The sequence below is a fragment of the Eptatretus burgeri genome, chromosome 17 (assembly GCF_056783735.1).
Source record: "Eptatretus burgeri isolate ZD-2024b chromosome 17, Ebu_testis_v1, whole genome shotgun sequence".
NCBI lineage: Eukaryota > Metazoa > Chordata > Myxini > Myxiniformes > Myxinidae > Eptatretus > Eptatretus burgeri.
In genome coordinates, this window is record NC_140977.1 from 37,143,048 (window position 1) to 37,169,773 (window position 26,726).

Here is a 26,726-nt window from a genome sequence, read left to right on the forward strand (position 1 = left end):
AATGCTTATAAACACCCGGAGACGTAGCGATCGCTGCTTTATTTCATTTTCGCACATGCGACCGCTATACTATGAGTATCTCTTAAATTAAGAAGAATTTCAAAATTTAAGCTCCAGAATCAAACTTACAAGCAGTTCCTACTCCTAGAAAAGTGTTCATTTGTCAAATTCGGACATATTTGACATTTCGGGTGTCTCCGGGAGGTGTACGTTTAATATGATGGTTCAGTGATTGCCAATTGCGTGCCAAGGGCTCCATTTCTTATTGACTGTTTCGATGGAGTGCTTAAGCCAGCACTCTACAATATTTACAATGTCACTGAATAGTGTATATATATATATATATATATATATATATATATATATATATATATATATATATATATATATATATATATATATATATATATATATCGATTTGAACAAAGTTCAGGGCTACTCGCCTGCGTTGGCCACGTGTTGTTCTGCAGTGAAACAGGCTGTGGCTGCCTCGCTGAAAATGTGAAATTTTATTTTACACCACGTTTCCCCTTTTTGTGCTTCCATTACGCAACCCGTCACGTTAGCATAGATAAATACAACTCAAAATTAAACGTTTCGCTTTTAAAAGTTTCTTCAAATGTTTCGTGCATTGTGTGGTAAAGCCACTTGGGGCTTTTTTCAAGTGTTAATTGCGATACTGTGGTTCTACACTCGAGGTAGGAAGACAAAATAAATTATATGATTACAATGAGAAAAAAAAAATCATAAAAAAAAATAGCATTAAAAAAAAAAAACGGATCTGAAGGGGGATCGACAGAGGGAGTTTTCAGGGAGATGGTTGGTTGCTCCCCCACCCCTCAAAGAGGTATTTGCTTTCTTCTCAGAAATGATACACACAGTTCTGCTGAAACTTCCTGACAACCTTCATAACCCATGACATACCAAAGTTTGTTCATGACATGAGAAAATTTGGCCTCTAAGGTGGTTTAAGGGGGGTTACCTACAAAAACGTGCATTTGCTTTCTTCTCCAAAACTACACATACAATTCCGATGAAACTTCACTGCAACCTTCATCACCCATGATGCATCACAAGTTGGTCAAACACTTGGAACATGTCTTTCAATCCTGACAAATCTCACATTTTCTCTCTCTCTCTCTCTCTCTCTCTCTCTCTCTCTCTCTCTCTCTCTCTCTCTCTCTCTCTCTCTCTCTCTCTCTCTCTCTCTCTCTCTCTCTCTCTCTCTCTCTCTCTCTCTCTCTCTCTCTCTCTCTCTCTCTCTCTCTCTCTCTCTCTCTCTCTCTCTCTCTCTCTCTCTCTCTCTCTCTCTCTCTCTCTCTCTCTCTCTCTCTCTCTCTCTCCCACCTCTCTCCCACCTCTCTCCCACCTCTCTCCCACCTCTCTCCCACCTCTCTCCCACCTCTCTCCCACCTCTCTCCCACCTCTCTCCCACCTCTCTCCCACCTCTCTCCCACCTCTCTCCCACCTCTCTCCCACCTCTCTCCCACCTCTCTCCCACCTCTCTCCCACCTCTCTCCCACCTCTCTCCCACCTCTCTCCCACCTCTCTCCCACCTCTCTCCCACCTCTCTCCCACCTCTCTCCCACCTCTCTCCCACCTCTCTCCCACCTCTCTCCCACCTCTCTCCCACCTCTCTCCCACCTCTCTCCCACCTCTCTCCCACCTCTCTCCCACCTCTCTCCCACCTCTCTCCCACCTCTCTCCCACCTCTCTCCCACCTCTCTCCCACCTCTCTCCCACCTCTCTCCCACCTCTCTCCCACCTCTCTCCCACCTCTCTCCCACCTCTCTCCCACCTCTCTCCCACCTCTCTCCCACCTCTCTCCCACCTCTCTCCCACCTCTCTCCCACCTCTCTCCCACCTCTCTCCCACCTCTCTCCCACCTCTCTCCCACCTCTCTCCCACCTCTCTCCCACCTCTCTCCCACCTCTCTCCCCCCTCTTTCCCACCTCTCTCCCACCTCTCTCCCACCTCTCTCCCACCTCTCTCCCACCTCTCTCCCACCTCTCTCCCACCTCTCTCCCACCTCTCTCCCACCTCTCTCCCACCTCTCTCCCACCTCTCTCCCACCTCTCTCCCACCTCTCTCCCACCTCTCTCCCACCTCTCTCCCACCTCTCTCCCACCTCTCTCCCACCTCTCTCCCACCTCTCTCCCACCTCTCTCCCACCTCTCTCCCACCCCTCTCCCACCTCACTCCCACCTCTCTCCCACCTCTCTCCCACCTCTCTCCCACCTCTCTCCCACCTCTCTCCCACCTCTCTCCCACCTCTCTCCCACCTCTCTCCCACCTCTCTCCCACCTCTCTCCCACCTCTCTCCCACCTCTCTCCCACCTCTCTCCCACCTCTCTCCCACCTCTCTCCCACCTCTCTCCCACCTCTCTCCCACCTCTCTCCCACCTCTCTCCCACCTCTCTCCCACCTCTCTCCCACCTCTCTCCCACCTCTCTCCCACCTCTCCCACCTCTCTCCCACCTCTCTCCCACCTCTCTCCCACCTCTCTCCCACCTCTCTCCCACCTCTCTCCCACCTCTCTCCCACCTCTCTCCCACCTCTCTCCCACCTCTCTCCCACCTCTCTCCCACCTCTCTCCCACCTCTCTCCCACCTCTCTCCCACCTCTCTCCCACCTCTCTCCCACCTCTCTCCCACCTCTCTCCCACCTCTCTCCCACCTCTCTCCCACCTCTCTCTCTCCCACCTCTCTCTCTCTCTCTCTCTCTCTCTCTCTCTCTCTCTCTCTCTCTCTCTCTCTCTCTCTCTCTCTCTCTCTCTCTCTCTCTCTCTCTCTCTCTCTCTCTCTCTCTCTCTCTCTCTCTCTCTCTCTCTCTCTCTCTCTCTCTCTCTCTCTCTCTCTCTCTCTCTCTCTCTCTCTCTCTCTCTTCCATCTCTCTCTCTCTTCTCTCTCTCTCTCTCTCTCTCTCTCTCTCCCTCTCTCGCTTTCCAAAAGGACCATCTGGCACACCCTCCTACCTACTTTCTTAACAATCCTCTCGAGGAAGCTCAATCATTCAAACTCGTGGGTCTCACTATCAGTCATGATCTTTCTTTGGCAAACCACATTTCAACGTCGACCTCCAAAGACAGTTTCCGACTGGGCATCCTGCATTTTACAAAGTCCTTCCTTGGCGCACCTGAACTCCTATCCACCTACAAGGACTTCATCTGCAGCTTGATTGAGTACTGCTCTTGCCTATGGGTTGGCTCTCCTGCCTCACATCTTGCTCAGCTTGATGCTCTGGAAACCAAGGCCTTCAAGGTCATTGGTATCTCCCATGATGAAGCCGAGTCCATGGGCCTATCTCTTTCAAATCGCAGACAGGTCAGTGGTCTCTGTCTTTGACTGCCTGCTCTCTGGTCTTGCACCTTCTGCCCTCTCCATCCTCCCTCCCTCTTCCCCCTTTCCCCCCAGGTTTCTGCAAGGCCCATGAGGTCTGCCAACAACCCACTTTTGGTGAAACTACCAAAATCCAGGATCACTGCTCTCCTCCACCCATTCATTCCTCTTTTTTTCCCACCCCTTTTTTTCCTCAACTTCCACATTCTCTTCAACGTCAGTGTCGTCTCAAGGTTTTCAAGACAGCAGTTCACCACCATCTCAGATCGTACCCAATCCAAAACCGTGATCTTTTCTACCCTCGGCAACTCTCCCCATGTCCTCTTCTTTCCAAATGTCCTGAATTTCCTTACTGAGAGTTTCCTTCTGTATCCGTATTGTCCACCCCCGTGTCCTCTCCGAGTCATCATTCTTCCTCACATCCCTTATCTTCAACCTCTCTCTCCATTTTGTCCCTCAACCCCACTGTTATGTTTTCCCCTTCTCTTTCTGCTATTCCTGTTTTTTTGCTGTTTCATCCTGACTCGTTGCATGTTCCAACTCCCCCATGAGCCTCGACTGTATTTTGGAAAAACTTAGTTCAGAAACCCCTAAATGTTAATCAGTGTGGATAAATCGTGTGAATTGTTTGTTTATTTGGTATGTTGGAAAAATCGACTTCAAAAGTAAAGAATCACCCTCATAACATAGACTGTGTATACTGTGTCTTCAATATGATGAACAATTGCTGTTTTAAATTGTGTTATGAGAAATCTTGACATTGATTGATTGGACTCAAACTTTTGTACTCGACTATATTTGTGTACGTGTATGTATATATCATCACCATTAAGGTGATTTCTCATGCAAGGATGATTACTTTGTTGTCATTGTACAGTGAGTGGCCTGAAATTTCGAGAAAACCAGAACAAAATTATCAAGGTGAAGTTGGGGTCAAAGGCCGTTTTACCCTGTTTGTTCGAGTCCGCATCTCAAGACACTGCGGCGTTGGACATCACCTGGCTGAATTCAAATGGCACGGTTAGAACTTGTTTTCTGACTGTCCATTGATAATTTTATTTCGTGTGAACATTATCTTCACAATGTTTTGGGTGATCGCCAATTTCACTCCAAAGTGGGACGGACCTCCATCAACAGGGTCCATTTCTTCCCCCATGGCATTGCAATTTGGAGCTGTTTCACTCGAATGATTTTTTTTTTCTTTCCAAATGATTTTCAGTGTTCATCTGTTTCCAGGTCCTCTTGGTCCCGAGTTTGTAATCCTTGTCCATTCGTTGTCTAATTTTTACTGCATGTCCATCGTAATTCCATACACAGGTTTTGTTTTTTGTGGACCAATTTGTCATTGAATTTGTCATTTTCTGTCCCACCTTCAATGGCTTCTCCTCTTGTCTCTTGCAGTGAGTGCTTCGTTTATTTTAGTCATAATCCTAAAATCTCCAATTATAACTTGAATGCAGCTCTCAAATCGTTTAACTGGTGGTGGATATATTGTTTTTTGGGGGATTTTTTTGGTCCTGTCTCTCAAATACAGGGTGTCCCTAAAAAAATGACATCATTTGAAACTTGAATATCTAAGTAACTACATGTCCCAGGCAAACAAAAGTAAATGGGCTTCATGTTGAACAATAAAAGATTTATTTATCAAAATTCGAACAAGAGATTCAGAGGGATGTAGATTTTATAACCGTTTTCTCAAGACTTCACAAATGTTCAATATGTGCACCTCCTGTGACACGACACGCGTCAAGTCGGTGGTCCAGCTCCTGCCAAACACTCTGTAGCATGTCTTGCGTAACATTCTCCAGCGCCTCAGTGATTCTCTGCTTAAGTTCCTCTAGGCTTGTAGGAAGAGGGGGGATATAGACCAGTCCTTTCACATAGCCCCATAGAAAAAAAATCACAAGGTGTCAAGTCAGGTGAACGTGGTGGCCATTTCAACATCACATTGTCATTATCACTGGCACGCCCAATCCATATTCCTGGTATATTCCCATTGAGATAAGAATTAAACATTCAACTTAATTAGTTTTTACACATTTTGTTAAAATTTGAGATCATTTGAGCGAGAATTAGCTATGTTATTAGACTATGAAATGGTCATTTTTTTAGGGACACCCTGTATATTGTTTTTGGTGCTATCTCTCAATAGCAAAGAATCACAAACTAATTAAAATTCTCTTGTCCGGAACCGGATCTTCACCAAAGTCGAATCAATTCATCCTATGCACCAAGTTTCATCTGAATCAGTCCATGACTCTTTGAGTTATCCTGATGACAGACAGACAAACAGGGGTGAAAACATAACTTCCATCAGAGGTAATAATTGGCTTTCAAGTTAGAAAAATCATTGGGGAACTCCTGAAATTGTATTATAAATCAATTCAGGCCTGTTGACTGATCAAACCTGGATATCAATCGGCTCGGGTCTGTTTTGCTAGTGTTGGAACACGTTTCTGTCATTGCTGTTTGTTTCCATTGTGCTCACCTCCATTCTAACCGATGTACTGAACTGCACTAGCATCTTGAAATGGCATGCTGATGAACTGTTTTCATGTTCGTGCTAATGTGAATGTAAAATGAACTGCTCCGCTCATGTTGCTCACGAGATAATCCTGTCACCAAATCACTCGGAAGATTAGAAAGGGGCAGCAGAAAAAAAAGAACCATCCGAGCATCCTCTTGAATCACAACAATTACACGAGCCGCACCGATTTACCGATTGGGCTATGGATTGAGAACCCCCACCTGTGAAGTATTCCGTGCATCTGAACTCGTTTGTTTAATGTTACTTGGTCACCTTACAGGTATTTGTTCATCGTATCCATTCCACCCATGGTTGTTACTTCAAGGTATTGCCTGAGCAATGGTTGAATTGTTTTCACCCAGTGTACCTCAATGTTGTGTCAGAATGCTACAGAAGTAGTTAAACCAGAAACTTGCAAGTGAAGAATGTCAGTAATCTCTTGTTGGACTTGTTTTGCCAGTCAGGGTGGATTTCAGTGGTTTTTCCATGTTTTCTTTGTGACAAATTCACTTCTCATCATTTCCTCTTCAAGATCTGTGTGTTTTAACACTGATAAACAAGAAAACCAATAAGGCTTCTCTTTCCATTTTGATGACTTGCAATGGGGGCCCGTCTGAGCCCGTCAGCAATCCACCATTGTGAGGTTGCTAGTAGATACACTAAAGGTGTGGCAAAGGTCAAACTATGGAGAGAGACAGACAGACAGACAGTGGCTGCTGTTGTGGTTGTAGCAGATTGGATTAAATTGAGAAAATGTATTTTGGAAAAAAACCACAAGGTTTAAAGAGGAGGTGGCATCAAATTCCATTATTCTTTTGCATGATATGGAAATAACCTCAAAATAATAATAATAGTAATTTGATGGTTTTTATTTATATTATTTAAACTTGTATTTTGAGTGTAACTTCCATTCGTTCCAGGTAATGACTTATGCGAATGGGGAAGCGCATCCAGTACAAACCTCTTCCTTGTTTGGACGAGTCTCTCTACCTGCGGCAAATATTATTTCCGCTGGTGAGCAACCTGCCTCTGCCTTGATGTTGTTACCTTCTTTTTGTGTTTATAAAAACATTTTTATGGAGGCTATGTTTTCACATCTGTCTGTCTCTCTGTTTGTCTGTGAGCAGGATATCTCAAAAAGTTGTGGACTGATTCAGACAGAACTTTGGTGGACAAGTTGAGTGTTTGACAAGAATGAACTGATTCGATTTTGGTGAACATCCGGATCTGAGAATCTTTCAAATAATTCTTCACCATTGAGAGATTTGGCCAAAAATGATATACAGGATTGCACAATTTCTCTAAAAGTTATGGACTGATTTGGATGAAACTTTGTGGACACGTCGGCTTTGTGACAAGGAAGACTATTCGATTTTGCTTAAGATCCGGATCCAATAATTTTAAAGCTATTCTTCACCATTGAGTGATCGGGCTAAACACGATATATATATCATCATATCTCAAAAAGTTATCAACGGATTCGCATGAAACTTGGTGGACAGGTTGAGTGTTTGACAACAATGAATCATTTCTATTTTGCTGAGTATCTGCATCTGGATACGAGAATTAAAAAAAAAAATTATGTTGATTCTTCACCATTGAGAGATGGGGCCAAAACAATATTTAGCATGATGTTTCAAAAAGTTGCTGAATAGTTATGACAAAACAAGGTGGATGAGTAGGGGAGGTGACAAAAACAAGCTGATGAGATTCTGGTTAAAGTCTGGATCTCGATCCAATCAGTGGCATACGAAATACAAACTGTTCAGCCTGGCGGAGCTATGTGCTCTCCCGAGTGCCGTTCTAGTTGTTTTTGCCTATTTGCTGCTCTTGGAGAGGATGAGACACAAGTAGAGAGAGGGGAAAGGTTGAATGACTTGGCTCATTGCCACCCAAACCCAAGGATTGCGAGTTACCGAGCACAGGAATGTTTTGCACATGATTTGGCAGCAACATTTAGCTCTTTCCACTTTAGACCTGATTCATGGGAAACATTCCACATTTCTATCAAGTCTTGCCTTTGATAATGACAAGGACACAAACAAGACCTGATAATGTGTGTGACAATTTGTCCTTTGGCTGTATGATCAGCTTGATGCATCTTAATTTCCTTATAAAGTGCAATGTCAAATTTTTCTTTTTTTATATTTTATGTTTTAGAAGATCAGGCCAAGTAATAATCTTTTTTTAAAAAAATTCCTATCTGATACTCATACATGCATACTAGCATTAAGTAAATAAGTATTCTAATGATAGCTTTAAAAGACTGGTTGTAGTTGGAAAGGTCCATATTGTAAGATGCAGGCACCATCAACAAGTATCACTGCCAAACAGACAAGGTTTCGGTCTGACATTTCGACCATTGATGAGTGATCTTCATCCTGCACTGCAGCCGTCATGTGCTACGTGTTATCTTCCCAATGGGGGTGAGGGTGGGGGACATTTAATTATTTCTTTCTTCCCACTTTTACTATGGTTGCTGTAGATCAACGTACCACTGGCAAATGTGAGATTTTATGCATTTAGGGTTTTGTCTTTTACGCGACCTGAACAGACTTCATGGGATGTGCGTTTTCATTTGCGACATTTGCTGACACTTGTATAACTGTAGAAATCTCAGAAGTCTCACTGCTCGGTTTTAGAACATTTTGTCCCAGAGGAAGCCATTAACATGGTTTCTACAGGGAATGAAAATTTGTCTGTTGGAAAATGAGCATCTCAATCAGAACTATTTAAACTATCCTACACATTTTAAAATCAGTCTTGTTTAAGGAGTGGGTGATGGTGGGGGGGGGGCGTGCGAGGGAGGACAGGAATCATCATGAAGTGGAACACTAAAGGTAGTGATTAGCCCATCCAATCGTCAGATCATTAAAAAAAAAAAATCACCTCTTGAGGGAAGATAACTCTGCATTGGATTGTTAGATGCAACAGATGCAACATTTTCATCACATTAAACCTTCATGATGGGATGAAAAAGATCAAAGAGTCGTTGCGGTATCAAGGCAAGCACCCATCCAACTTAACCTTGGAATTTATGGAATATTGTGGGAAATTCAGGCAAGTCTTTCTTCCTTTTGATCAATGTATGCATGATCACATGGCACAGTGCAATTAACAAGTAGATTGTCACAAAACACAATACACCGCCTAACAGTAACTCTGAAGGATCTCAGGACATAGGTATACCGGGACCGGGACCTTGAAATGTGGTAAATATTGTTACGGTTCTCGGAACCGTATGCGTACAACAGATAGCTGTCCTGAGTCAGTTATTCCATTAGTATACGTGGAGATAGATCCCTTCCTTGTGTCGTGGGAAAACACGAGGGTGCATTGCGATGGGCTATAGTTAGGTTATTAGATCATTATTCCCCTTTATTTTATTCCCTCCTTTTATTTTCTGAGGTGAAATCGTCTCACGTGCTACCCTCGTTTCGCTGGCCACAGCGTACCACCGTCAATCCAGCGACTCGTTTTCAGAGGCAAAATCCCGACGTTTGCTCTGGAAGCTGCATCGCCATCCACCTTCCCAAACCCAGACACACGCGGCGTGAGCGGGCCAAACTAGCGTCTGGCCGAAACCTGGCCCAGAAAGGCGGACCACATGAAGGCCCGGTCCAATCGGGATGCTCGGATCGGACGATGATGTCAGTTTCGCCATGGCTCCTCCCCGAGCTCCGTGATCTATAAAGTACGAAGCAATCCTCAGAGTGGGGGCGAAGTGGGTTGTTGTAGATCTAAAGGAAGAAGTCGGTGGTTGTTGCTAGATTGAAAGGAAGAAGACGGTTGTTGTTGATTGAAAGGAAGAAGTCGGTGGGATTTGGTTGAAAGAAGGTCGAAGGCGTGAGAAGTCGGTTGGAAAGTGGAGAATTGAAGGAGTTGTTGTGAAAGTGTTCCTGCGGCTTTGCTCTGCCTACGTCTCGCCTCGCCGGCCCACCTACTGTACTGGTCCCCGCCGACACGACCTTGACCAAGCCTCTTGCCATGTCCTATCTACTGCTCCATTCTCGGCCTTGGACTCCGCTCTTCTCCACTCGGACTCCTGCTACAGACACGATTACCACACGTACAGCTGTGGACCGAACTGCACAGCTTTTGTCGGGTGCCGCACCACGGAGCATCCCTTCCCCCGAAACACTCAAGTACCAAAAACTGTGACCTCCACTCCCTCCTTCCCTGGCTGCAAAAGTCCTTTGCCTTTCATTGGGTTTATTTTGTCTGAGTGTGTTGACGCCTGTCCGTTGGATCAACCTGTATAAGATCTGCATTGTTGTGATTTTTTTTTTTTTTTTTTTTTGTTGTATACCTTGGTCGAGGCTCGTATGAGAGCAAACACATGACTCACAGCAAGGAGGCATGAGACAAGAGGGGCGGGAGTGGAATGGACAAAACAGTGGGGAACAGACACATTAGGTGAACTGTGGAAGGGAGAGGGATGGGGATGGGATGGGGATGGGACCGGGAACATGGCGAAGAGAAGATGGACATTACAGGGACTTTCAGGAAGGAAAGCAGGAGAAATGAAGGAAGTGGGCTTGGGTAGATTATCGGGGGTAGAAAAGATCGAGGATTTGGATGGGGGAAGATAAGAGGTGGTGGTGAACAGCTGTTTTGAAAGCCTGGAGGGAAGAATGGGAAAGAATAGAGTGAGGAAGTTTATTCCAAAGGCGGGAAAAAAGAGGAATGAAAGAGTGAAGATGAGCAGTGATTCGTGATTTTGGTAGATTTACCAGAAGGGGGTTGTTGGCGGACCTTGAGCGCCCTGTGGAAATGTGGTGGGGACAAATCGCAGAGAGAGCAGGGGGGCAAGGCTGGAGAGGAGTCGGTAGAAGACAGAAAGACCACCGACCAACCTGCGGTGATTGAGTGAGAGGCCCAAAGACTCAGCTTCATTGCGGGAGATGCCGATGATCTTAAATGCCCTGGTTTCGACAGCGTTAAGCCGAGAAAGGTGGGAGGCAGGAGCACCAGCCCAGAGGGGAGAGCAGTACTCCATCAGGCTACGGACAAAAGCTTTGTAAGTGGTCAGGAGCTCAAGAGGGCCGAGGAAGGACTTGGCACGACGGAGGATTCCCAGTCGGCGACTGCCTTTTGAGGCGAGGTTGGAAATGTGACTTTCCCAGGAAAGGTCATGGCAGATAGTGAGACCTAGAAGCTTGAAAGAAAAGACTTCTTCCAGAGGATTGTTGAGAAAGTGGATGGGGGGGTTTTGTAAACGGTCCTTTCGAAGAGACATAGTGAGAGTGTGAGATTTGTCTGGATTGAAAGACATGTTCCACATGTTGGACCAGTTTGTGATTTTATCCAGATCTGCAGTGAGCGAAGAAGCTGCTGCTTGCCGGTCTGAGGGATGACAGATGGTACGGCAGAGGGTGGAGTCGTCGGCAAAGAGAAATAGAGGATTTTCCAGAGAGTCCGAGAGATCATTGATAAAAACCAGAAAAAGAACAGGGCCCAGAACGCTACCTTGAGGAACTCCAGCCTGCACAGGAAGAGGGGATGAAAGAACTCCATTTAGGGCCACACGTTGACTGCGACAGGAGAGGAAGTCTGCGAGCCATGAGTGGAGATGGCCTTGAATACCATGGGAAGAGAGTTTGGTGAGTAGGGCAGGGTGCCAGACTGTGTCAAAAGCACGTGATATGTCCAGGGATACGGCTCGGATTTCCTGTCTGGCATTGAGGACCTCCATCCATTGATGGGAGAGCAGAAGCAGCATATCCAGGGTAGAGTGACCTGGTCTGAAACCAAATTGATGATTGGAAATCAAGCCATTGGAGAAGAGGAAGGATTTCATGTCTGAAGCGATGATGGATTCCATCACCTTGCTGATGATTGGGAGAAGGCTGATTGGTCTGTAGTTATAGGGATCTGTTTTTGCACCTTTTATGCAGGGCAGTGATGTTAGCAGATTTCCAAGCAGATGGCAGATGACCTTGGGCAAATGAGAGGGTGAATAGAACAGAGAGAGGGTGAGCAAGAGCAGAAGAGCAGGCTTTGAGGACACGTGGGCTGATGCCGTCTGGACCGGTTGCAGAATCTGACTCGAGGTTTGAAAGCAAGCTCTCCACCTTGTCAGGAGAAAAGGATACAGAGTCCAGGGACAGTTGGGTGTGACTGGGTAAAGTGGGTAGAGATAGTGATGGGTTTAGGACACAAGATTTAGCTGCAAACACCGAGTTTAGACATTCAGCTTTATCACGTGTGGAATCAGCAGTGCGGCCATTTGAGGTAAGGGAGGGGATGGAGGGGGAACATACACCAGAAACAGATTTGATTAATCGCCACCAGGATTTTGAGGAGGGAGAGAGGTTTGAGAGTTCAGACTTGAGATGAGAAAGATGTTGTTTTCTGGCTCTCCTGAGGGTAGATACACACTTGTTCCGAGCTTTGTGGAAAGAACTGAGATTGCCCTCAGTTGGGTTTGCTTTCCATGAGGCAAAGGCAAGTTGTTTCAGGACAACTGCCTCGCCACAAGCTTCAGTAAACCAAGGGCGGGAGGAAGGGTAAGACAACTGAACACGAGAGGGGATAAATCTGTGCATGAGGGAGAGCAAGTTTCTTTGAAAGAATTCCCAGGATGAGTTGATGTTTGAGAAAGTAGTAATAGGAGACCAGTCTGTAAGTTTGATGGCTGCTCGGAGACCCTGCCAGTCGGCTTGAGTGAAATGCCAGACTCGACGGCGGTGAGGTGGTTCTCTGATAACAGCCAGAGAGATGTCCACTTTGACAAGGACGTGGTCAGAAGAACCAATTGGAGCGAAGGAAGAGCAGCAGATATTGTCAGGGAAATTTGTCAAAACCAGATCCAGAAGAGATGGAGTACCATTGGTTGAGATCCGGGTCGGGAAGTTGACCGATTGAGTCAGTCCCAATGAGTCGCAGAAAGCTTTTGCTGAGGTGCCGTGGCAGGTGAGAGAGGTACCCACACCTAGCCAACTGGCGTGATGACAATTGAAGTCACCACATAAGAGGAAGAGAGAGTTTGGATGAGAAGATAGAAGATGGTCCATGTTTTCGGATAGTGAGGTGTAGATGGAGTCATCACTGTTCGGTGGACGGTACAGTACACATATAAACATGAGGTGGGAGTGGAGGGGAAGCCGAAGCCAGAGGTATTCTTTTATTAATCTCGCGTTAAGTCTGCACTGTCTGCTTTTGTAAGTTTCTTGTATAATTGTCGCACCCCACACCTCTCTCATCTTTCCCTGCGTTACATCCCCAATAAACCTTTTGTTGTGCCACATGCTTTTCCTCACTTATTGTAAATAAATAATAATTGTAGAAATGTTTCAAGCTCGCCTTTGTCTTTTCCTCCATTGGTCCAGCATGATTCGGATCTAAGTTTAGCCAGGTCTTTATTCCCAACAATCCGTTCCTTCTAGCCGGTACGTCCTTGGCAGTGCCGCTCGGCTGCATCCGATCCGGAAAGGTGATCTGTAGTTGGTAGCGTGATCCGGTTCGGACAAGGAGTTACCGAGGGCGTGGTTCCCCGGTGGTTAAACCGCGTGGTTAATTAGGTAACCTGATTCTAGACAGGAGGACCCTAGGTCACGCGGTTTAGTTATTGCCGTCCACGGTCGGTTAAGCGACCCGCCACATCATGGAATTATCCGTGAGAGACGGCCTACAATTCCAGGCAGTCTGGTGGGAATCAACGTAGCTTTCCCCCACCTAGTGGTCTTCTCACCTGACCCCGCCGGCCCGCAACAATATGATTGGCAGAGTGATAAGTCTGTACACACTGTATTCATTCTCAGACAGGCGCTGCAGAAAATTATTATTCCCATGCTTTCGAAGAAAAGCGGTAATATTGTGATTGTCTCCGCCGTCCGTCCGTCCGTCCGTCCGTACGTCTTGCCCTGTAACTCCTCCTACACCGTTTGAAATAGGAACTTGAAACCTTGGGACATAGTAGATATGAGGCCCCACGAGGAGGAGTGATGTAAGCGACATTTTTTAATGATATGATGCTGATAGGCTCGGATGATAGGGGAAGGGTTAAAATAGTGCTATATGGCATTAACTCCAAAATGGCCGATGTGCCCCTTACATCACTCCTCCTTGCAGCGCCTCATATATGTATGGGGAAGTGCACAACACTTTCAGATTTTTGATATGACCCCTAGGGGCCGGGCCAGAGGGGTTGGGGTCATGGGGGTCGATTAAAAAATAAATTGTCTTATAGCTTTTTAAATCAAACATATTCATGAGTTATACATTTAACAACATATTTTTTTAAACACATGATGATCAGAGGGTGCTTTGCAGATAGGGGGTCAAAATAGCTCCTCCTACACCATTTGAGATAAGAACTTGAAACTTTGGGACATAGTAGATATATGTATGGGGAAGTGCACAACACTGTCGGATTTTTGATATGACCCCAAGGGGCCGGGCCAGAGGGGGTGGGGTCATGGGGGCTGATTTTTTTTTTAAGTGTATTTACCATTGTACATGGTAAATTCTTTTATAAAGAACTTACTTATGTGTCCTCATGAGTGACAAACAGTCACAGGTTTTACTGTATTTATCTAATTGATTATGAATAATTATAATTAATAAATATACACAGTTCATTCCTATGATTAAATTGATGCACAGTTCTATATTGCTGGACAGTGTTAAATTAATGTTGACATTCTGCAATTACTTCTGATTTAGTAAACATCATAAGTCTTTGGTCATAAAGCACATCAAATAGAAAAGAAAAGTCAATCCATTTTGCAAGATAAAATTTCACCAAGTGTTAATGGGACAAAGCAGTGCGCGCGGGAATATGCGATGCTGTGCCATCAACAATGTAGTTCTAGTTGTTTTTTTGTGAGAGCACTCATTGTTGGCTCAACAATAACGACTCCAAAATCTCAAAAACTATGGTATGCACCCTACCAGAAATATCAGAGAATCTTGTCAGACCAAAAATGTGGTAGTGGATTGTAAGAGTTTGCACCATTGATGTGATGAGAGCAAATGGAGATCCTATAAAGTTTCCTGTGCCTTGAGGTTTTAAGGAATCGTCAATAAAATTATGTTCCATTAATTTTCCTTGAATTGCATATTGGCGTTTTTATTATTATTTATTACCTCCGCCACCAAAGGTGGACGGAGATTATGTTTTCACCCCTGTTTGTTATTTGGCAAAAAATGTTTTTTCCAAGTATGTTGATCTGTTCCGTTTGTTACTTGGCAACAATTATAATTTTTTCTTTTTCTGACAAGTATGTTAGTCGCTTCCGTTTGTTTGTCTGTCCATCCATCCATCCATTGCGACCATACTCTGTGCAAAGCATTGGTGCTGCCAAAGCAGTCTCCTTGGTTATTGAGCACAATCCTGGACAGCTCGCCACTCTGACACAGGATACCAGCAAGCTGGCACTCGTTTTGTTAACCTTGTTAACAGGCAGAGTAAACCCCATCTGGTATTAATTCAACAGCAAAGTGGGATTTGAACTCAGGATCCTAGGATCCCAAGCCCACCACCCTAACCATTAAGCCAACACCAGGCATTTTGTCTGTCCACTCACCTTTAATCACCTACAGGTCACAATTTTAAGCTGATCTTCACGAGAATTCACCAAATAGTAGAGTTGGTGGTCCGACAGAATTCCATTTATTTTTGAGGTCAAATGGTCAAACGGTCAACATAGGCCATATTTCTAAATTGTCAATTTTCATCCAATTGACTTGAAATTTGAAGAGCATTTGCAGATCAGGTCAATGACTTCAACCACCTATTAATTTTTAGGTCAACATAAGCCAAATGGTCAACATTGGCCAAATTTCTAAAATTGTCCATTTTCATCCGATTGACTTGAAATTTGAAAACCTTTCGCATATCAGCTTACTGAATTCAAGCACCCTAGGTCAAAAGGTTAAGATAGGCCAGATTTCTAAAATTGTCAATTTTCGTCCGATTGACTTGAAATTTGAACAGGATTTTCATATCAGCTCACTGAATAGAAGCACCAATTATTATTGATGCCAACATATGCCAAAAGGTCAACAAAGGCCAAATGTCAACAACTTAGGTGCACTTTCTAAAATCGTCAATTTTCATATGATTGACTTGAAATTTGAACAGGATTTGCATATTAGGTCAATTAATTCAACCATCAATTATTTTTAAGGTCAAAAGGTCAACACAGGCCTAATTTATAAAATTGATAGGGGCAAAACTGATATGAAAATGCATTTGTACAGTATGTGTATATGTATACATATATCATGATATCTCAAAAAGTTGTGAACAAATTATGACAAAACAAGGTGGATGAGTTGGTGTGAAGTGACAGGGAACAAGCCGATTAGATTTTCGTTCAGATCCAGCTTATTAGTGGGATACAAAAGATGAACTGTTCAGCCTGGCGAAGGTATGCGCTCCACCGAGTGCCGTTCTACTTTGTTCTGTTTTACCAAGTGTCGCTCTGTGAGTGATTTTTCATTTGTCTGTCCGTCTAGGATAAGGACATCTCAAAAAGTAAATGACAGATTTGGATAAAACTTGGTGGACAGGTTGGGTATATGACAAGGCCAAATTGATTAGATTTTGGTGACGATCCGGATCCAGACAGATCCTGATACGAAATTTTTTTAAGTGATTCTTCACCATTGAAAGTTGGGCCAAAAAAAACATACATCATGATATTTCAAAAAGTTATGGACAGTGTCTGACAACTTTGTGGATGAGTTGGTTAGGTGACGAGAACAAGCCGATTAGATTTTAATCGGCATCCATGCTCTGGTCCGGATCCAGATCCAGCCTATCAGTGGGATGCAATATGTAAACTGTTTAGCCTGGCTGAGGTATGTGCTCTTGTCTGGCAGAAACTTTACCACATGTTACATGACCATTTGTATTGCGCATATTGAGTGTACATCGAAGATTTTCAAAGTATAATTTGTACACATTTCCCTCAGAAGTGTCGATTGATGCAATTACAAATTTGCCGCCAGAAAAATTGTCTCACACCCAGGACCGCCGAGAGACAGAATGTGTCCCGTGGCAATACTAAGTGTACAGACCCTTTAAAATGTTTTAACGTATATGGAGGTTTCCATATTTCATCCTCAGAAACACATGCCACGTTTAAGGGAAATGGGGGGTGTTATTCACTTATTCCTCCATGCTGATTGGTTTTACACTCTTCATCCGGTTTGGGTGTGGCCAACATTTCTGTGCTAATTTACGTCAGTACCGCGATTGTCATGATGTAAATTGTTCCCACAGTTGTTTATTTTATGAGGGAAGGTGTCACTGTCCATGGCGATGGCATGCTGGGGAATCACTCTGAGTGGCTTGGAGGGAGAAACAAAATAAAACCGCCCACGGTGTTTTATCATCACAAAAAAAAATCATTGTTTCATCACAAAAAACAGTCGGACAGATGAAAAAAAAAATTGCATCACAAAAAAAAATCACCTCCCCCACCCCCCACCCTGCACCTCCCCCACCCCCACCCTGCACCTCCCCACCCCCACCCTGCACCTCCCCTACCCCCACCCTGCACCTCCCCTACTCTCGGCGCCCCTGCTCGCACCAAGTCCTTCTACTGCCCGTGGTAAGTATTCTATGAAGACCATCTCGTTTGATTACGAAGAGATGAGGGTGCTTTTTTTTATTTTGTCCAACAATATAATTTTGGGGTTTCTGAGGTTTCATATTTGTCTTTTTCTGCCTCGATTGCATCCTTTTCAACTGCATGAGACATTTTTTATTATTATTTTTTTTTACTTTTATGAACGTTTGCTTGTCCGTTACTTATGATCACCAGGCAATGCCTCGTTGTTGCTGGAAAATGTGCAACTGGACGACTCGAATGGTTACATGTGTTTGTTACGCCAGTTCCCTGCATCAGATCATACGTCTGTTCAGCTGGAAGTACAAGGTGCATTTTCAGTAAGACTTCCCTTAGTTAGTAATGAATGCCATGCAGCAATTCTGGGGATGATAATCATGTTGATGTATAGATATTCCTACTTCTGTACATCAAGGCACCCTAAATAGAAAGTATGGAGATTATTATCACAAAACACCTGGTGTATGTGCACAATGTTGTGCACAACCAACACAACGTGAAGGAAAACTCGGCAAGTGATCGGTAAACACGCATGTACTGTACATGACCGTATGAATTTATTTATTTTGTTTGCATTATGGCACAAATAATGTAATGTGGCAGCGTGCTAGAGTTAACGGTCACTTGGAAGTGGCTTGACAAGCACAAAATGCTTGATAAAATTGTCAAAATCTTCAATGTGAAAGATTTTTGCACAAAAAAGATTTCTTCTTCCTGTCTTCCTCTTATTCTTCCTCTTCCCTTCTTCCTATTCCTGCTCTCTTCCTCTTCCCTTATTTCTCTTCCTCTTTCTCCGCTTTCTCCTCTTCTTCCTCTTCCTCGTCCCCCCCCCCCATGGCCATGAGCTTCTATATAATTACATCATTATAATTCCCTTGTAACAAAATGAAGTTTTGAGCTTTTGTAAACAGTCATTGGATATTTCGTTTTCACCGACTATTCACGGAAGACACCATTGGGTGTTTTCATTGATGCTCATGCTGTTTTACAAGTGCCCTTCCACCACTACCAACACCACCACCACCACACCACCTCCCTATTCCCCACCATCATGCCCCCATCATTGCTTACTTTCCCAAAAGGCTGTAATAAAAGTTGAATTGCAAATCTTTCTTTCATTTGCTTTTAATCAAAAGAAAGTGTGAAGTTGATAACATTTAAAAGCCGTACAATTTCGGTTGGCCCGTTTAACATTCCCTTCTTGGCACCTGTCTCATGATGCTGTCATCCCAGGTCCATATCCCATCCACTGTATCAGTTGCATATATTGTTTGCTCGTGTTCATGCAATAAATTTAAAGGTAGAATGACGTCCCTTGTCCAGCATTCGATGTACGTACAAACTCTTCCGTGAGCTTTGAATGTGGACTCAACCTTTACCCTCTTTAATAAGCCTGGTGTTGGCTTAGTGGTTAGGGTGGCTGGTTTAGGATCTTATGGTCCTGAGTTCGAGCCCCGCTGGCTGCTGAATAAACACCAGGTGGGGTTGACTCAGCCTGTCATCCTTCCGAGGTCGGCGAAATCAGTACCAGTGTACTGGTAAAGGGGCACAGCATCAGTGGCACAGCCACGCTTCCATGAAATGACAGCTACCCTGGCAGCCAAGTTGCCACATTGCAAGAACCATCCATCCATCTATCCATTGGGACCATACTCTGTGCAGAGCATTGGTGCTGCCTAAGCAGATTCCCTGGCTATTGGATACAGTCCTGGACGGGTCGCCACTCCAACACAGTATACCAGCATGCTGGCACTCTTTGCCGACCATCGAAGGATGACAGGTGGAGTCAACCCCACCTGGTTTAATTCAACAGCTGAGTGGCATTTGAACTGAGGATACGAGAATCCGAAGCCCACCACCCTAACCATTAAGCCAACACCAGGCTATATAATATGCCAGAACAGAACCCTCTTTAATGAGTGCTTAGTAGTATGACAATCAAGTTGGGCATGAGGGCACAAACAAACTGGTTCGAGATATCTGCTCTGCGTGAGTTTCTCTTCACCTTGTTCCTACTGCGAGCTGTAGTATTCTGAGGGGTGTTACTGATAGGCCGATGCAGTTCCTTCATAGCCTTGGTTACCAAGGTTATTACCAGTCGTACGAAGGTGTAGTTTGGATTTCTGAAAGCGAGGGGAGTGGGGGTAGAAGTCTCGTATGCAATTTTTGTTTTGGGGGCACACTGAGCCCCCGAAGAGCACAGAAGCATATTCGGTGAACCACAATTCAGAAGAGGAATGATTAAACAAGGCTACTTGTGAGGCTACCATTTCCCACTTGAAACCGATGCTGTATTATTTACATGTTTTATCAATAAGCTTTATTTTGTCCTGCATCCAGCACAAATGTCCTTATTTGCTGCCATTTTTCAGAAGTGATAAATAAAAAGCAGCTTTAGGAGGTAACACAGAGCCTTAACTAGCAGGTAACACTTTAACAGGGTGTGTACCACTCGTTTTTCATTGAGAAGTCTGTGCATGAATCTGTTTGCAATCCTCATTCGTGGACAGTCTGCATGTTACGATTGATGCTTCCATTGTTTCATCGAATCAAGATGCTCTGTGGGTTTCACCAATGTGTACTTTGTGAGGCAGTGTTCGGATCGGTGTGTGCATCATTCATCGGGGTGCTAAAACCTCCTTCTTCTTCGTTTAAAAATATTATTATCTATGTTTGCTTGGATAGATAAATAGCTTTTAAATAGGGTGCACAACAGGAAGATGAAAACAAAATCATGATTTGTCCTCTGACATTCGTACTATTTGAGGGAGTGGTCTGTGGGGGGGTGGGGGGGTTATAATGTATAATGGTATTCAGTTTGCCATCCTTTTTTTTCTTTTCTCATGTCCTCTGAACAGTGCCACCTGGCAAGGTCTCTTGTAGCCTACAGCGCACCGTAGTCAATGGTGATGACGTCGTTCTGACTTGCAAAAGCATGGTTGGTAGCAAACCACTGAAATATACATGGTCCACAGCTTCCATGCCAAGGTCAGCAAAGCAGGGTGAGTGTGTGCGTGGATGCGCACGTACAGTTTACATCTTCATATTGTTTTTCTGTCCCTCTTTCTGATGTACTGCAGTCACTCTCCATCTTCGAAAGTTCTTATGTGCCTTAACCCCCTCCCCCCCCCCACCTGCCCAACAATAAAGCTGACCTGCTTTCTTTCCAGATATGGCTGCTGGCACACTCACCCTCCGTAACGTTTCGTTACGTGATGGTGGGAAAGATGGTGGAAAGTATGTGTGTTCCATCCAAAATGATATAGGGACTGCAAAATGCTCTGTTTTCCTTGCTCTTCCTCCTGGTAATTCATTATTTATGTGTGTGCACCTTTGCTCCCTCCGCACCTACAGCTCTTGTGCAACAAAGTCCCATCTTCCCCTTGTGACTTGTAAAAGCTCCCTTCATGCTCCCACCACCCCCTCCTCCCACTTGCAGTTCCTGCTATCATTATAATATCTCTCTTATGATCTTCAGGCAAGAAAAATAAAGCTGGAGTAATTGCTGGTGCTGTGATTGCTGTTCTGCTTGCTGTCCTTTTGATCACATGTCTGGTGACATGGATTTTACACCGGCAGAAACAAAGCAAGGTTCCAGAGCAAAACTATGAAGTCAGGTAAATTTGCAGACTTTTTCGAAACTTTTCTTGTTCACGAATTATTTGTATGCTCAGTCCTCATCATGGTAATGTCATGCCTGCTGTGTTTTTATGACTTCACAATTTTGAATGCTAGTTATCTGCGCCGTTCTACTCTCAGCATGCAATACTCGATTCTTACACTGTAAAACACTTTGAGATTTTCTTGCCGAATGAAGAGTGTTATATACAAAACCAGACTGATTGATCGATTGATTTATTGATTGTACTTTCAGAATGGATGAGTCTCCACCTCTCTCCCGACCTGGTTCCCGGGCCAAATCCGGATTGAGCGTGACATCCGCAGCTCAGACTTCGGTGGGCTCAGCCACACCCTCCAATGGCCGCTTGGGATTGGCTAATTTCAAATCTCCAGATTACAAATTACTCCCAGGAGGTTCACGAGGCCAGGGGTCTTTCACTCAAGCCTCAGAAGGAACGGGTTCACAAGTTCGAGGTTACTTGGTATAAATGTTTTGTCATGCCACACACTACAAAATTGAATGTGATAGAGCATTTAACAATCCAGAACCTCAATGGGACATACACACACACATATATATATATATATATATATATATATATATATATATATATATATATATATATATATATATATATATATATATATATATATATATATGTATGTACATACAGTAGAACACCACTTGATTGTGCGGTTGCTTTCCGTGAGATCAGGTGATGGGCTTAAGATTATGCAGATGCAATATAAACTAATGGGAACAACAGGGATTAGTTCTACATAGTTCTGCATGGTTCCATAATAACACACTCATTATCACTTTTATACCTCGTACTATAATGTATGAATGTTTTATATCTGTACATGGTTGAAGATTTGCAGCTTAGGATTCATATTGGTGAAAGGTAGCACACTGAGCAGTAAAGAAGAAATTATTTATTAAAGCCTGACGTTTCGAGAACAAGCTGGTTCTCTTCCACCGGGCTAACTTTCTTTGGGGTCAGTTCTGCGTCATGGATTGGACCAAGTCTTCGCCAATCACAGTGTTCCCTGCGTTTAACCTCTTTTTCTGGCTTTTGTCTGTATTGTAATCGATTGCGTAATGCTTTGTAGTTTATTGAACTTCATTCAAACCGTCAATTACAATGATGACAAAAACTGCAAAAGAGGTTTAAAACGGGGAGCACTGTGATTGGTGAGGACTTGGTCCAATCCACGACGCAGTGCCGTCCCCAATGGAAGTGAATGCGGTGTTCCCTTGACACCATTGTCGATGCCTCTGTGGAAGAGAACGACCTTGTTCTTGAAATTGTCAGGCTTTAATAAATAATGTATTCTTTACTGCCCAGTGTGCTGCCTTCTACCAATGTATCCATATATAATTATTCCCACCTTGTAGGGTTGGCTGGGGAAAGTTTTTGGCTCGAACCTTTCACGAACCTGCCGGCAATGTTCCGAACAATTTTTAATTTTTTTTTCACATTCTCGGGAAATGCGATGCAAGTCTGCATGACGGAGTGGTGTTCAATTGTAGATTATATTTTGATTACCAAATCTAAAACTCAATTAATTTCAGTGCTGTGCAAAGCTGTGTGCGTGAACGTAATTTATGAAACGCCTTAGAATTAACAATATAGATTGCAGTAGATCTCGGTGCAGACAAACATCCTCAGGAATGGGTGCAGATAACGTGGACATAATTCACATTCAACGTATAAAATATAATGTAGGATATTATTATAAACATTAAACATAAAATGTTTTGGTCAGGTTGGACTACTTTGTTCCAATTTCAGGTGTTGCTGGGATGATCTAAATTATGTAAGGTCTGACAATGAACAATCTACAGGGCTCTTGGCTTCTTCCCAATCATAAGCAAAGTTGTGGAAATCCTCATTGCAGTTCACACCAACTCTTTCCTTTTCTCCAATGTCCTTTCCAATTGCTCCAATGAGAGATGGTCTGCCAAACCCTCCCATCGACTTCCTAAACAAACCACTTGAAGAGATAAAGTCACTCAAACATTTGGGCCTTGCCATCAGCCATGATCTTTCTTGGGCAAATCGAAGATCACCTCCAAAGCCAACCGCCGACTGGGCATCTTCCATCATGTTTGTCCTTCCTTGGCACACATTAACTCTTATTCACCTACAAGGCCTTCATCTGCAGCTTGATGGAATACTGCCCTCCCCTCTGGGCTGGTGCTCCTGCCTCACGCCTTGCTCAACTTGATGCTGTGGAAACCAAGGCCTTCAAGATCATTGGAATCTCCCATGATGAAGCTGAGTCTATTGGCCTATCACTTCACTGTCACAGACAGGTTGGTGGTCTCTCTGTCTTCTACCATCTCCTTTCTGGTCTTGCACCCTCTGCTCTTTCTGTGCTTTGTCCCCCCCCCCCCAGGTTCTGCAGGGCACACGCGATCCACCATCAATCCCCTTCTGGTGAAACGACCTAAATCCAGGATCACTGCTCACCTCCACTCATTTGTTTCTCTTTTTTTCTGCCTGTGGAACCAACTTCCACATCCTCTTCAATCTCATTCTTCCCTCAAGGTCTTCAACACAGCTAGTGGTGAACCCCCAATACCCCTTCCTTGACAACTTATTGTGTGTGTGAGTGTGTGTGTGTGTGTGTGTGTGTGTGTGTGTGTGTGTGTGTGTGTGTGTGTGTGTGTGTGTGTGTGTGTCTGTCTCTCCTACCCCCCCCCCCCGTTCCATTTATGTTTTTCCCCTGCTTTGAGCTTGAAAACAGCTTGTTCACCCCGTGTGCCCCCCCACCTTAATCTCATTCTTTATCATACCCATTCTGCCTCCAAGTGTACCCCCCCCCCCCCACCTCTTTCTACTCGGTGTTGCTTGTCATGTTCTGCTCTGTTGTGTATTGTAGCTCTTCCACGAGCCTCAACGTCGTATGCGAAAGCAAAAAACAAGACTAAAAGGCAGTTCTCTGCAGACTTAATGACACAACGATTACCACATCCTCCCCTTTCCTGTCCGCTCAGGCACAGGCAAGGCTATTAAGAGGATGCAAAAATAAAATGGAAATACCATACACCGGCAATGTCAGTGCATATGTGTATAAATCGTCGATTGATGTCACGTCGTATCACGATAACTAAATTCTGCTTGCAACTGGCAATACTCCACCGGTACAACTAGTCACTCGAAACTACTCAAATGTCATCGTACAAAATAACATCATCGAAAGACACCACACTCGGTAGAACTATCGTGGTGGATTATAAGATAACATCAAGGAAATCCCATTTATGTGGGAATAATTCAGGTACAGAACACAAGGGGGTTTTAAGGTTGTTTTTTAACTTTTATATTTGGTGTTGAGGAATTGGAGATATTTGTCGCTCATTCAGTGGAAAAATCATAATAAATAAATTGGGTTTTGGAGTTGACCTGATGAATATTTTTCCAATTCAAATCATGAAACTTTTTACCTTATGATGATTGAGCTCAATTTAAATAATATCTTCTTTTCTTGTTTTTTACATTTCCCGTTTTTAGGGATTTTAGACTATCTTATTCCTTGCTTTCTTTCTCTTACGTTAAACGAACATGCACAGAGATGTCGCAAGTTTCCCATGATGTGTAGAAAACACTCAGATCTCTTTAAGGGAAAAGTTGATCACTGTTTTTGCTGTTGGCCTTCAATCAAATGCATCAGAAAAGTTTTGAATTTTGAAATGTTTATGTGAATAAAGGCAGAAGCCAAACTTGGCACCAACTTGTCTTTTTATTGATGCCTCTCATGTGCTGGAGTAAGAAGAGCATGTAGTAAGCCGTGGAAACGGCTTCCTGACAACAGATCGCTCACATGCCCACGTGCACAGAGGAGGGGATGATATTTGGTAAAACATGAAGCAGTTGCACACTTTGTAATCTTCTTCGTTTGTATGCAGCACATGGCTGCGGGGTAGCATCATTGGCTGATGGTGTGGCTGTGTCGCTGATGCAGTGGTCCCCTGTTGGCTGTGGCAGTAATTTGTTCAGGGTGCTGAAGATAACTTGCCTACTTTTCGTGAAGGACACCATGGGATCTTTAACGTCCACCACCTAATGCTGGCAGATGGGAAGCCAAGTTTAATGTCCCTTCGAGGGACGGCACACACATTTATGGATGGATCACCCTTCCTGTGAAACACCGGGATGACAGTTTATAGCTAGGTCAGGATTCAAACCCCACTCGGGACAGTTTGGAGGCAAGTGTGTGTACCTCTCAGGCCCAGGCCATCCCTTCAGCCCACTTTGTGATGACATCCTAACAGGGTTCATCCTTTTTAATCACCATTTTTTAGGGAGGGCACCAAGTTGAAATGCCCCTATTCGAGCAACCATCTTGGATTTAAATATGGCTGACATTGATGATCAATTCATAGAGATAACATTTTTCACTTCAAAGGGAATATTGGTTAAATAAAGTGGTGATACCGAAATTTTTGGTTGAGAACCTGATGAGTTTTGGTATCTTGTATTTGCCTTTTCATATAGCAAGATGAGGTGAAGGTGATGTGTTCAAGAAACTCGCAAAATACACAATCTGTCAAGGTTAAATTGCAATTAATGTACAAAAACATCCTGCCACCTTCATGGTCCACACAATCAGATCATCATGTTTGGTTTCATTAATAGATATAGCTTCACTTAACCGTTGTTCTTTTCTTGAATAAATTGCTTGAAATGTAGATTTTAATGGTGTTATTTGGTGCCCGTGTCTGCTCGATTGGCCCCGTCCCTTACATGATGACATCTCCACCTCGGTTCATCCATGTGTGGTCCTGACAGCACCTTCTACATTATGATTTTGAAAATCGTCATAATCTGGAGATTCTTGATCAGAAAATTATTCGTCAAATTCACTTTCTGACCAGTTTGAAGCACGTTGCATGCCCATTATCCATTGCAGACTGACAATCTTCCCCTCGATGACATCATGGCAGTTTATCTTGAATTTTTTTGGGTGGAACCTGATTGTAATTTTTGCTTTTTAAAATTGTAACACCTCAAAAAATTATGAGAATTAAAAACCACGTTCAGTTTTCTGTTTCTTCCTTAAAAATCAACACAATAATCAAAAAAAAAATTCTGATTCTGTAGACCTTTTAAAAAGTGGGTGTAAGTAAGTACTGTATATCTGGGGATTGATCCATGACATTCAATTCGTGATGTTTGCACTTTGGGCATGGTTATGTATATATATATATATATATATATATATATATATATATATATATATATATATATATATATATATATATATATATATATATATATAATTACATAGTCGAGGCTCATGGAGGAGTTCGAACACAGAATGAAAAACTGGAAGGGCACTCGGTAGAGCGCATACCACCGCCACGTAATACCTGATCCATGAGAACATATCGGACCCAATACATTTTTGAAATATCATGCGATACAGTACAATATCGTTTTTGGCCCTATCTCTCTCAATGGTGAAGAATTACTTAAAGGCAGGGGTGGACTATGGACTTCCTGGAAAGGCAGGGGTGGACTGTGGACTTCCTGGAAAGGCAGGGGTGGACTTCCTGGAAAGGCAATGTGGACTGTGGACTTCCTGGAAAGGCAGGGGTGGACTGTGGACTTCCTGGAAATTGCAGGGGTGGACTGTGGACTTCCTGGA

At 43.8% G+C, this 26,726-nt stretch overlaps 1 protein-coding gene across 3 annotated transcripts in view; it reads left to right on the forward strand.

The window, feature by feature from the left end:
• LOC147009774 (coxsackievirus and adenovirus receptor homolog) overlaps positions 1 to 24,809 on the forward strand; it is a 29,593-nt gene extending 4,784 nt beyond the window's left edge. The window contains exons 2-8 of one of the 3 annotated variants that reach the window (XM_085860834.1): positions 4,216 to 4,358; positions 6,786 to 6,879; positions 17,643 to 17,756; positions 20,306 to 20,449; positions 20,618 to 20,752; positions 20,926 to 21,064; positions 21,322 to 24,809. In XM_085860834.1, coding sequence (XP_085716960.1) covers positions 4,216 to 4,358; positions 6,786 to 6,879; positions 17,643 to 17,756; positions 20,306 to 20,449; positions 20,618 to 20,752; positions 20,926 to 21,064; positions 21,322 to 21,556 — 1,004 coding nt within the window. In that variant the 3' untranslated portion in view covers positions 21,557 to 24,809. The remainder of the gene's footprint in view (positions 1 to 4,215; positions 4,359 to 6,785; positions 6,880 to 17,642; positions 17,757 to 20,305; positions 20,450 to 20,617; positions 20,753 to 20,925; positions 21,065 to 21,321) is intronic. The other 2 variants (XM_085860836.1, XM_085860835.1) reach the window with 2 other exon arrangements.
• Positions 24,810 to 26,726: the final 1,917 nt, after the last annotated feature.